Raw genomic sequence first — 12,270 nt, 5'->3', positions numbered from 1 at the left:
TTAAATGTATTCAAAATATTATAGTTAGATGTCCAAAAGATTTTGCTACGCTAATCTTTTGTGACACATTTTGTGCTTCAGCCTCCGCACGCACAGAATAAGGACAAGCCAATCAGTAATTTGGTTAAAAGAAAATAATTGTCTCATTAATACTATTCATTATTATACAAATATGAGTTGTAGTACACAGGTAGTGTCCATCCAATTTAAATGTTCTGATTAATTGATTTAATCAACAAAATAATGAAAGTAGTTGTTGGTGTCAGCCTTATTTTTCCCAGTTCTTTTGCAGGTAATTTTAGATTTGTTACTATTTAAACATAGATTTTGGACTTTAACTGTGTAATGGAACTGTAATTCATTTAAAAATGATTTAAATATTAAAAATATTTAGAAACAATCCAAGTTCATAAAATTGAATCTGGTTGAAATATCAACCACTAAGTGCACAAAACTTGCACTTTATTTTTTAAATATTTTTAACTTTATTCTCTTATTTTAATTATTATTATTCCGCTAACCCATAGCTTTAGCATTTTATTTTATTTTATTACTTGTGCACTGCTGTCTTGTCGTCTATTGTCAGACTGTCTACTGTCACGCACCAACCGCCAAGTTAAATTCCTTCCATGTATGACATATTTTGGCAATAAATGTTTCCTGATTCCTGATTCCTGAAAATACCCAAAAATAAAATAAAAAGTTAAACAAACATTTCCAATAGCTTTTGGGAAGATATACGTGTGAAACGCAAGCAATAAAGGCATACACTAGAAGAATAGCATGTCGTATTTCATATAAATACACAATATAAGAATAAGTTGCCACTTACTTCGACTTGTGTGTTAAAGTTACCTTTGAGTCAGGCACATTTAAAGCCAGCCTTCTTTTGGGGTCCTTAGCGTAAGGGTTTGTTTACATCCACGTCACCAGGAAATACATCCCGGGTTTCAACATGATGAGACAGGTGATCGCTTCTACTTTCCCCTTTTGTGATCCCTCAGAAACAGTATTGTGTTTTGAACACTGGTGTAACTCAGTCAATATTTCTGGCGGAGAAACTCGAGGTGGTTGCGATTTGAAAGAGGGAATTGAGCCGTGAAAAACAGTTTATGTTCTTGTATGTCAACAGGACTCGGAGGACGCGCCGCTTTTTGGTGAAGATGACAGTAACGTAGGAGCTAGAAAGTCCAACATTAGGTGAGATGCTCTTACCAACGTGACTGTCCTGTTCTCAACAAACGTTTTATTCTAAAAAAATAATCTGCGTTTCAGGCATCCGCTGGTCTCTTTCTTCCATCTCTTCTTCCGAACAAGTGCCATCTTGGTCTACTTGCTGTGTGACATCTTCAGCAGCCGGTTCATCGCCTGTATGGTCACCATCATCCTCCTGCTGTCATGTGACTTCTGGACGGTGAAGGTGAGCAGCTCAGGTGGACTATTAGATATGGAAATAAATAATTCCTCAGTTTTGTACATTACACACTTTTGTTTGTTTTGGCAGGTAAAGGTTAAGTTAATTCAATTCATTTTATTTCTATTTTTTTAGCTCAAAATTGCAAATTACAAATTTGCCTCAGAGGGATTTACATAAAGTCTGTACACATGCAACATCCTCTGTCCCGAAAACCCTCACATCGCCACAGGAAAAACTCCCCAAAAAATGAAAAAACCCTTCCATGGGGAAAAAAGGGAAGAAATCTTAGGGAGAACGTCAGAGGACGGATCCCTCTCCCCCGGGATGGACAGACTACAACGGGTGTCGTGTGTACAGAATGAACAATGTAAAAGATGTATAATACATTCAATTCCTATAACAGAAATGATTTAAATAATTGCGCAAGCCAGGCGCACGGCAGGACCACTGCAGGGACAACCACCATCAGATAAAACCACCATCCACAGAAGCCTGCGGGGAGGGAAAGCACAAACTGGTTTATGATGACAGTAATAGTAATATGATTAATATTTAAAATAATAATGATGATGATGGCAGCAGCAAGTGTCAGTTGTGGCGTGGCAGGTGTCAAGACCAGGGTCCAGAAGGAACTACGATCTGCAGAGACCTGCTAGGCGAGAAAGCACTGCATCACTTTGAGACAGGAAGTTCCTGATTTTTGATATATTACAAAAATCAATATATTTATATATATTTCAATATATTACGTAGATGGAAAAAAGGTCTTTGAAGTGTTGTTTATATGAGAGTTAAAGGACATTTCCTGGTCGAAAACTCTAGGTAACACAAGAAGATTCTTGACTGGGCTGCTGGATACCAGAGCAATTCCATCCATGACTTCCAAGGCACTCCGGCCCTATCAAGATAACTGTTTTTTTCTGAGTTTAGCATCAGGAAGTTGCAGGTCATCCAAGTTCTGATGTCTCTTGAAGTCTAACAAGCTTATGCAGTGTTTCCTGATAAGATTGCCCAAAGGAAGCATATGCAGAGTAATAAAATCGGTCCAAGCACAAAACATGGTGGGACTCCGTGACCAACATTGGTGGTCTTCGAGGATTCACCGTTTACAAGCACAAACCGGAATCTATCCGATAAATAGGATTTAAATCAGCTGAGTGCAGTTCTTTTAATACCAATCAAATGTTCTAGTCTCTGCAACAGGATACAATGATCTATGGTGTCAGCAAGACAAGAAAAGAGATGATTCCTTGGTCCGACGCATATAGAAGATCATTCGTAAATTTTCACCTGTGCGGTTTCTGTGCTATGATGTACTGGAAATCCTCGAACAAAGCATTGTTTTGTAGAAAGTGACATAACTGATTTGCAACAGATTTCTCAAGGATCTTTGAGCGGAAGGGAACATTAGAGATAGGTCTGTAGTCAGCCAACACCTCTGGAGCAAGAGTAGGTTTCTTAAGAAGAGTTTAATTACAGCTACCTTGAAGGACTGTGGTACTTGTCCTGTCAACAAAGACAGATTCATAATATCCAGTAAAGACGTGCTAACTAAAGGAAAAACTTCCTTAAGCGGCTTAGTCGGAATCGGATCCAAGACACAAGTAGAAGATTTAGACTTTGAAATTGAGTCAGAGTCCGTTGATCAAGGTTGATGGAAGAGAAGGCATCCAAACAGGCATCAGGGCCCACTGCTGCATCCATGGTTCCTACATCTGAGGACAGGTCGGCACTGGTTAAAGGCAGGAGACCCTCAATTTTCTCTTTGATAGTCAGAATGATATGAAGATATTCATGAAGTCGTTACTACTGAGGTCCAAAGGAGTAACCGGCTCGACAGAGCTGTGACTCTCAGTCTGGCTACAGTGCTGAAGAAAAACCTGGAGTCTTCTGATATCCTGAGACAGGGCACTGAACTTAGAGCAGAAGGAATGGCTTCTTTAAATGAGGCTACTGCGGAATCCGATAAGCATCCACTGTACAAACCCTTGGCAGGAGGAGGAGATTCCGGTAGTAGAAGTTCAAAGGTTATCAGACAATGGTCCGACGAGCGGGTTCTGTGGAAAGATTGTTAAATGTTCAATCCCAATCCGAGCGACAGGTTGCTTAACAACTTTCTCTCTCCCACCTCTCCCGTTTAGAGCATATTTACCAGGTTCAGATCTTTTAATCTAGATGTTCCCACATCGATTTCCCAAATGTGCGAAGATATTTTCCCAAATTCGCAAGCTGAAACGTTCAGATGGCTTCTTTAGTCCCAACACCAACTCATTTTAGTTCACATAAAAGTTCAATTAAAATGTTTAAAATATTTTATTTAAAATATATGAAATATTATAAGCTGTTCCAATACTCCTTCCTGGCTATTCATTTTTGCATTTTGTCAATACAGGGTTGACCTCAAATTAAAGTACATGTTTTTTTTTCCCCTCATCAGAATGTATCTGGTAGGTTGTTGGTGGGTCTTCGGTGGTGGAATCAAGTGGATAAAGATGGAAAGAGCCACTGGGTGTTTGAGTCCCGGAAGGTAATTAGACGGTGATTCGATACATTCCTTGAAGACCTAGCCGGCATTTGCACAGCACTATTTTCAGCCCAACAGAAAAAGGTTTTCTTTACAGAGTTTTTCCCACGTGGAAGAGTAAAGGAAAAGGTCACGGTGTTCCTGAGTGTGCATAGCCGTTTGTTTTACAGTGTAATGTATCTCCATGACCCAATGAAGAGCATTGTGTAACCTAGAACCTCTGCATTGTCCTCCGGTAGAAATATCCCACATCACCATATGGACATCGGACAGGGACTTCCAAGGAATATAAGTTAAAATGGCTTTTGGGGTAGAATGGCGTTAAACAAAACTCTGTTTCCTTCTCTTCGCAGGCACAAAGTCTGAACACGACATCCAGTGCCGAGTCGAGGATTTTCTGGCTCGGACTCATCGTGTGCCCCGTCTTCTGGATCATTTTTGTGTTCAGCACCATCTTCTCTTTCAAGATGAAATGGCTGGTCAGTTCAGTGCTGTTGAAAGTGAACGTTGATGTAATTCCCGTCTTTATAAGTCGCTTAATGTTGGTTCATGTTTTATCATCCCCCCCCCAGGCTGTAGTAGTCATGGGCTTGGTTTTACAATGGGCAAACTTGTACGGCTATGTCAGATGCAAGTTCGGTGGACAGACCAACCTGAGAAACATGGCACAGAACTACCTTGGTGCCCAGATTTTTAAACAGGTATGTGAAGTGTAAAAGAATACTTAATATTGTTGCTGAAATGGCAGGATACATTATTTTTATTTGTTTTTTCCACAAAAGGCAATGAAGAAGACAGCGGAAGCTTGAAATTTCAGAGGGCAACCGAGGGACCATCTGCAGTGTGACGGACACGTCACATCTACTTGATACCGTTTCTTTTTTTATTCTGAGGGGATTAGTGTTTTTGATACAACTGATTTTGTATACTTGTTTATTTCCTCTAAAATCATTGATTTATAAATTCAGTAATGGTTTCCAAACTTTCTATTAATGCAAGAGTTGCCATTTACAATCCATTTCAAGTCAGAGCACAGATAGTTATCATTTCTACTGATGCCATGTTGAAATGTAAACCCTTGATGGTAAAATGAGTTTACCACACAACTGGCACAGTCCTGACAGGCTTTGATGTATTTCGAAATGGGAGTTAAAGAGGTAATGTTTAAATGACGGACTCCTGATGTGATTTAGATCAAGGCAACGCCTTGCATTCAGGGCAGTTTTGTTGTTGGAATTTTTTTCATTCAACTTTTGTATCTTGAATGTACTGTATGCTGTTGTAAAAAGGGCTTTGGGGGAACAATATATTTAAAAGTTAAAAGTTATACTGCAAGCTTTTATGTTTTTTTCAAGCAAACTTTATCAACAACAAAAAATATTGTAAAAAACATTGGAATATGGTAAAGATACGTTTGTGAAACGTATGTATACTTGCAAATGTCACTTGGCCTGATTCTACACAAAAACAAATTTACCCTTGAACTATTTGAATAGATTTTTTTTACAAAAAACAAACTTATGTCTATCATTTCTAGCTGTAAAATCGTATCTGACTAAAGTTGACTGGTCCTGCAATAATACTGTATTCACCTGCTGAAATGTATCTGTCCTTAAACAGCCTTTGACTTAATGGTGGACAAAAACGGAGATGTAATTGCTGTCTAAAGTAATGAAGTGCAGCAGGTGACCTGTGTGCAGTAAAAGCTTTCACTAGGTGGCCACAACAGAACATCAGTGTTATACCAGAGGCCATGCAACGTTACCCGTCTTTTCAACACATTTAGTATTTGTTTACATATATTATAAAATAGGCAGAGGGTGTTAATAAATATCAAAGTCTTCATGAATAAAGTCACTTATGTTGAGGGCGTAAGCAACATGGTCTTGTTCCAGTTTTAAAATTGTAAAGGGAGTATTCAACGACCAATGAATACAAGCTTAGCCATTATTTGATAAGAAATCCAAGACCTAGAAGAGGCAATTACCTTGAAGAATATTTTTGAATTCAAACACATAGGAAATTGATTTTTTCTTTTGTGTATGTGCAAAACAAACCAAACTGAAACCGTGACCCTACAAACGCAATATAGAATTGGAATTGAGGCCTTGTTGACCCAATGCACCACTAAAACTACTCAAATAAATCATGTGACACAAAATGACAGGAAGGAGAAACTCCTATATTTGTTTGATTTTCAGAAATATGCAATAACACATCTTCATACGACACCCAGAAGTAAACTACAAGTAAAAAGGAACACTAAAACATTTGATGTAATACAGAGAAAGTTAGTGCAACCATTACCGAATTCATGGTAGGTAATGTTGCAATGCCAGAATTTAAGTAGAACCAGAAGAATATGTGGTCCAGTTTTCTGGCAAACCTCTGATTTCTGTCACTTTCCCGCGTCTTTCCAGCTTTTCAATAGCTTCCAGGAAGTTGACCACCTTTTTGAGTATCTGACCATCTTCTTTTACGCCGCACCGGAACGTCCACACCAACCTCAGCTTTGACTTCTGCAGGAAACAAAGCCGCGATCAGAGCAGGTCATACTTAGTTTTTTTGTTTAATACTGTTTAATAATAGTCGAGTTTTCCTCACCCTCGTCTTCCTTCGCGTTCCCGCCTCCCGCGTTCCCTGACACCGGCCCTTTGGAGCGGCGGAATAAAACGAGGCGGCCCTCCGCGGACAACCGCGTCATCACCATGGACCACAACATGCTGGCCACCAGGATGACGAGGCAGCAGCAGAAGTGGAACCCTGCGGGACACACAAAGAGGCGGTGAGTGACGCCGTTTGGTGTATTTCGAGGTGAATTGTTTGCGGTGAACGCATGGAGTGGGGACTGACGGATGATGGGGCTGCACTCGCCGTCTCCCGGGAGCTCGTCGTTGAGGATGATGAGGGACATGGTGAAGCTGAGCACCAGAGTGACTTTGAATCCGTTGCGTTCACCTCCTCCCAGCGGCAGAGCGAAGCTGACCGCGTCGGCTATGACGATCAGAATGCTGGGCAGCACTAACGTGATGAAGGGTTGGGTACTTTTGATGCTCAACGGCACCTGACAGCACAAAGTTCATTGGTGCAACGATATAAAAAATGCTTTACAACTGGTTTCAGAACTCCTGGCTTGAAGACTTGCCATTTGGGAAAACGGTTTTAACAAATAAGAGATTGTTTTTACCCCCTGAAATGTATGTTGTTTTGTTTGAACATCTAGCAGTTCATAACATTATGTCTACACAAAGAAAAGCTACACATCTTCACATTTAGGGAACTGGAATCCAGAAATGTTTTATTGCAGACTTCTTATAAAACCCCGACGAAAGCTTTCCAGGATCACACCGCATCAGGCGCATACAGGCATCCTTAAACCTCAACTTCTTTACAAATAGGTCACTCCTTTGTGGGACTGTAATAAGAGCTCCATTTTGCTAACAAGAGCTTTTACACGCACGTTATTATTTCAGTTAACTTTCATTTAGATGGAGCTGTAGTAATGATGACTTTCCTTCTAGTTTATCCATGCTAACGTGTTTCTGGATTCACACTCTATACAGCAATGTAAAGATGCAATAATTTTCCCAAAGAAGGGCTAATTCAATCCTAATAGCTGTTTAGAAACCACTCTTTTGTGTCCGTGGAAAGGCTTCACCTGGTAGTCTGCCTCTACGGGTGTGCAATACGTGGGTGTAGCTGCTAAACCTGTAATGCGCCAGACGGAACAAGGTGCATCACACGACTCATTTGTCAATCGGCCTCAGACAAAGCGAAGGATGTGTTTGAAGACCGGCAATCCCTCTGAACCATGCAGGATGACGGCCAAAGACCAGGAGACGGAGGAGGTTCACCTGTCCAACAACATAATTGTACCGAGTCAAGTGGAGAGCGCGTGCGAGCCCGACCCCGACATTCCTCCCACTGGAGTCCTGAAGGAGACGGGTCGAAACTGGGGCTGGATTCTGTCTGGGATCATTTGTATGAACGTTTTGATCCTGGGCTGCGTCTTGGTTAGCGGCAGTGCCAACGATGAGGTGAACATCGGCAGCACTGACCTGCAGATCTTCCTCATAGTCCTCCTCCTCCTCACCTCCGTCTGGATGGTTTATTATCTCATCCACACGGTCAGGAAAGAAAATGCTGTTGACTTCAAGGATGGCCGTGCTGGACCTATATGGCTCCGGGGTAAGTCAATATGTCTCATCTTTTAGGATGAGAAAGTGTTTCTATTTCCTGATCCTGATGTTTAACAAGTCGTTGTTTCCTAAAAGGAGGACTTGTGCTATTTGGATTGCTCAGCATCCTCATGGATATTTTTAAGATAGCCAGCTATGCGGGATACCTCCAGTGCGATTCTGCCGTTAAGGTTGCATTTCCTGCGGTGCAACTCGTCTTTGTACTTGTGCAGGTAAAATGCATATGACAGTATGCTAATTCATTCACTCAAGGCTTTATTTTTGCAAAAGGATTAATGCCATGTGTCTAATCGATTTGCAGACATACTTTTTGTGGATGCACGCCAAGGACTGTGTGCAGCTACAAAGGAACTTTACACGGTGGGTAATTCATTGACCACTCACTGTCTTTTAAGGTTTCTGCTTAAAAATGAGTCTTTCTCCTTTAGCCTTTTGTATTTTAGTTAAAATTGTTTCACTGTAAGTATCAGACAACTCCCCCATTTGCATTCAAAGTATGCAAATATCACCTTATTTTTCATCATGCTTATCTCAAAGAGTGCTGCAATCCACAATAATTATATTTCATATATTGATTGGTTAGCAGATTATATTGTTGATTGGTCAAGTCATTTGGCTAGTAAGATGCCATAAATAGTGTAAAATGCTTATCACAATTCCGCAGAGCTAACGTTCATATTCAGCAAATATTAAAATTATATTCCATATAGCAAACCCTTAATTTAAAAGACTTAATTGATATCTTATAAAGATAGTTTCCAGTTATTTTTCTACCGATAGTTTATCATCAAAACATCTAGTGGATAAGACAATGTACAACATTTTGATATGAAAACTAAATTAAATCGAAAGCAAAGCTATTACTATTAGCGGATATAGATTGTGCCTTTAAATTTTGTATAAATCTGACATTGAGTAAAAAAAATCAGAACTATTTTAGTCTGATTATTTTTTTATTTTAGGGCTGCCAATCGAAAATTATCAATAGAAAAAATTAACTAAGTAATCGCACATTTTTAAATTCATTAATCTCAATTAATAGTGATTAATGAATGGTATTGTTGTTGTTGTTACAATGTTGTTTATAATGAATGTTTTATTTTCTTGTCTAAAGACTACATCTTGAAAGTAATGAGTAATCACTTTAGAAAGTGTGTATTTTAGACACTGTTGTTAATTGTTAATGTTATTTTAAAACACAAAACTACACACATTTGATCATCTTGGAGGCAGAATTCCACCAGATGGAACATGTTGAACTAGAGACTCTTCCTGCTGTCCTCGTGCACTTTGCTCTCAACTCTCCATCATTTAACGGCTGTGTTTCAAGTGCCAACAATCTCCCCAAATTTAGCCAGAACATTTTCAAACCACGTCTTTTAAAGACACAGTGGTGGTCCTCTGCATACTGTGCCGCTCAGGGTAACGTTAGATGTTAAGATGTAAGTTGCATAGCAGCTAGCTTAGCCTAGCAGGTAGCTTAACAAAGCAGTGCTTTAAGTGCTCCGTTTTGCCACTCACCCCACTTCCGTTTGACACGTGGAGTAATTCCTCCGCACAGTTCTCTGCTGTATGTCGCACCTGTTTGTTTTAATTCCAATACAAAAAGCTCTCTCCATCTTGATGTAATTTACTGCAGCTAGTGGCCGTTTCGTTTCCGTGGTCAACTTCCGGTTTACTTCCGGTAAACCGGAAGTTAACAAACCAGCGTTAACTACGTTAAAAAACTTTGTTGCATTAATCTCGGCCACATTAATCGCATAGATTAATGCATTAATGTTGACAGCCCTATTTTATTTTGATTCCCTCTGTTCTTCTTATTTAGGTGCGGGCTGATGCTCACCCTCTCAACAAACCTCGTTGTGTGGATGACTGCAGTGACTGAGGAGTCAGTTAACCATGACGCAGCACCCGAAAGTCCGAGCAACATCACTCAAATCTCAGGGCGGAGCCTGTACATCAATAAAAGTAATCCAAGCAGATACATCATTCAAAGCAGATATAGTAATGAGTAAATCACCAAAACGTTATACTTACCTACCTGTCCCTCGTTGTTTCTTACAGCGGGCTATGGAGACGAAGCGTGCACGTGCAGCTACACGTCATGTAGCATCTTCAAGGAGGCCTACTACTACTTGTACCCCTTCAACATTGAGTACAGTCTCTTTGCCTCAGCCATGGCTTACATCATGTGGAAAAATGTGGGCAGAGTGACAGAAGAATGTGATGCCAAAATCAAATTCCGTTTGAAGAGTATAATAATCGGTCCTGTGGCAGGAATTCTTCTTCTGGTGTCGGGTCTGGCGACCTTCGTCTTGTATGAGATGGCCATGGTTAACGGAGGTGGTGATGATGACCAAAAAGACAAAGCATTGTTTATGCACTTTGTCATGAATATAGTGATAGCGACCCTGATGTCGGTCTCCACTGTGATCGGCTGTGCCATCTACAAGGTGGACCACAGGGGGCACGTATCAGAGAAGAACCCCACACGGAGCCTGGATGTGGGGCTGCTGATCGGAACCTCGCTGGGGCAGTTCATCATCAGCTACTTCACCATTGTAGCGATGGCTGCAACTGGAGCCGAAGGCTACCTGAACAGGCTCAACCTGGCCTGGGCTGTCCTGATGGTGATCCAAATCGGCCTGCAAAACTTTTTCATCATCGAAGGGCTACACCGGGAGCCCTTCCACGAGGTGCAGGCGGCCACTGTGATTCAAAATCCATATGTGCCTCAGCCGGGCGAAGAGGGGAGCAACTTTGATGGATCAGACAAGGACACGATGCCCTGTCCGGCCGTCGCTTCACACAGTCTGCACGGACATACGACCGAGCACAAGCCCAAGCTGTTGTGGAAGAGACGGATTTTGAAGGAGGTCTGTGCGTTTCTGCTGCTGGGCAACATAATAGTGAGTAACGTTCTTACACTCTCATGGTTACAGCTCCAAAATTCCCCACATGCTAAATCTTTTCTCCTTTCTGTCTTTGACAGCTGTGGATCATGCCGGCATTCGGTGCTCGTCCCCAGCTTGACCTCGACACTGAAACGGAATTCTACAAATTAAACATGTGGGCTGCGATTGTAAATATCGGACTTCCCTTCGGCATTTTTTACCGCATGCATTCAGTCGCTAGTCTGTTTGAGGTTTTTCTGACCTCATAATGCTCCAGGAGCGTACAACAGTCCAATATTTTAACAATTTAAAGTAGTTTTGTATAAATTGTAGTTTTTTTTATGTTTCTTTGTTGTTTCTCAATACATTGGTGAAGTGAATTTTTGTCGAACAATGTTCTGCATGATGTTAAACCTTGTACCAATTGAAATGTTTTCAAAATATTATTTTCAGAAATCCCCCAAAAATTGCTACGCTAATCTTTTATGACACATTTTATGCTTCAGCCTCAGTAATTTGGTAAAAATAAAAATCAATAAATCAATTTTCTTCATTATTAATACAAATACAAGTTGTAGTACACAGCTGGTGTCCATCCAATTTAACAATGTTCTGAAATGTTCTGAGTGGTTGATTTAATTAAGAAAATAATTAAAGTAGTTGTTGGTTGCAGCCCTTTTGTGGGACTTTTCTAGCCTCTGAATCGACTGTATACTGTATACCAAAAATCTTTTTGCAGGTAATACATTTGTTACTTTTTAAACATGGATGTTGGACTTCCTACAATGTTATATTGTTTAAATCAAACTGTAATTCATTTTAAAATATTTAGAAACAATCTAAGTTCATTGCGTTTAATCTGGTTGAAATAGGGGCCATTAGGTGCACAAAATACCCATAAAAATGAGTCTAAAGTAATGTAGTGCAGCCTGCGTGTAAAGGATTTCACCACTAGGTGGCAAAGACAGAACAAAAGTGTTTACAGGAGGCCATGCAACGTCATCTGTCTTTTTCTCCCATTTCATTAGTAAAAAACATTTCACAGTACATTAAATATCACAGTCTTCATGAATGATGTCAGTCATGCTGAGGACTGAAGCAACATGGTCTTGTATCTAGACGTTCCAGTTTTACTTTTGTTAAGGAAGTATTCAAGGACCAACAAACGTTGTTGCATCGCTATTAAATACAAACATAATCATTATTTGATAGGAGATCCAAGACATAGAAGAGGCA

At 40.3% G+C, this 12,270-nt stretch overlaps 2 protein-coding genes across 3 annotated transcripts; both read left to right on the top strand.

Moving 5' to 3' along the window:
- Positions 1-855: 855 nt before the first annotated feature.
- LOC120827797 (Golgi apparatus membrane protein TVP23 homolog B) lies at positions 856-5,268 on the top strand. The gene is made up of 7 exons (XM_040190908.2): positions 856-967; positions 1,133-1,200; positions 1,276-1,420; positions 3,855-3,944; positions 4,295-4,420; positions 4,514-4,642; positions 4,724-5,268. Exons 1-7 carry the CDS (start codon positions 956-958, stop codon positions 4,748-4,750), a joined length of 597 nt encoding a protein of 198 aa, XP_040046842.1. The 5' UTR covers positions 856-955; the 3' UTR covers positions 4,751-5,268.
- Positions 5,269-6,592: 1,324 nt separating this feature from the next.
- Positions 6,593-11,706, top strand: LOC120827794 (proton channel OTOP2). Of its 2 annotated transcripts, XM_040190903.2 has the most exons (7): positions 6,593-6,726; positions 7,759-8,129; positions 8,216-8,352; positions 8,442-8,500; positions 9,966-10,108; positions 10,205-11,049; positions 11,133-11,706. In XM_040190903.2, the coding sequence occupies exons 1-7, from the start codon at positions 6,650-6,652 to the stop codon at positions 11,301-11,303; spliced, it is 1,803 nt and encodes a 600-aa protein (XP_040046837.2). In that variant the 5' UTR covers positions 6,593-6,649; the 3' UTR covers positions 11,304-11,706. The 2 variants fall into 2 exon arrangements, with proteins under 2 accessions (XP_040046837.2, XP_040046836.2); XM_040190902.2 differs by lacking the exon at positions 6,593-6,726 and having other exon boundaries at positions 7,524-8,129.
- The last annotated feature ends 564 nt before the right edge of the window (positions 11,707-12,270 follow it).

This window comes from Gasterosteus aculeatus, chromosome 11 (genome assembly GCF_964276395.1).
Source record: "Gasterosteus aculeatus chromosome 11, fGasAcu3.hap1.1, whole genome shotgun sequence".
In the NCBI taxonomy this organism is placed as follows: Eukaryota; Metazoa; Chordata; class Actinopteri; order Perciformes; family Gasterosteidae; genus Gasterosteus; species Gasterosteus aculeatus.
This window is presented reverse-complemented; position numbering and strand designations above follow the sequence as displayed.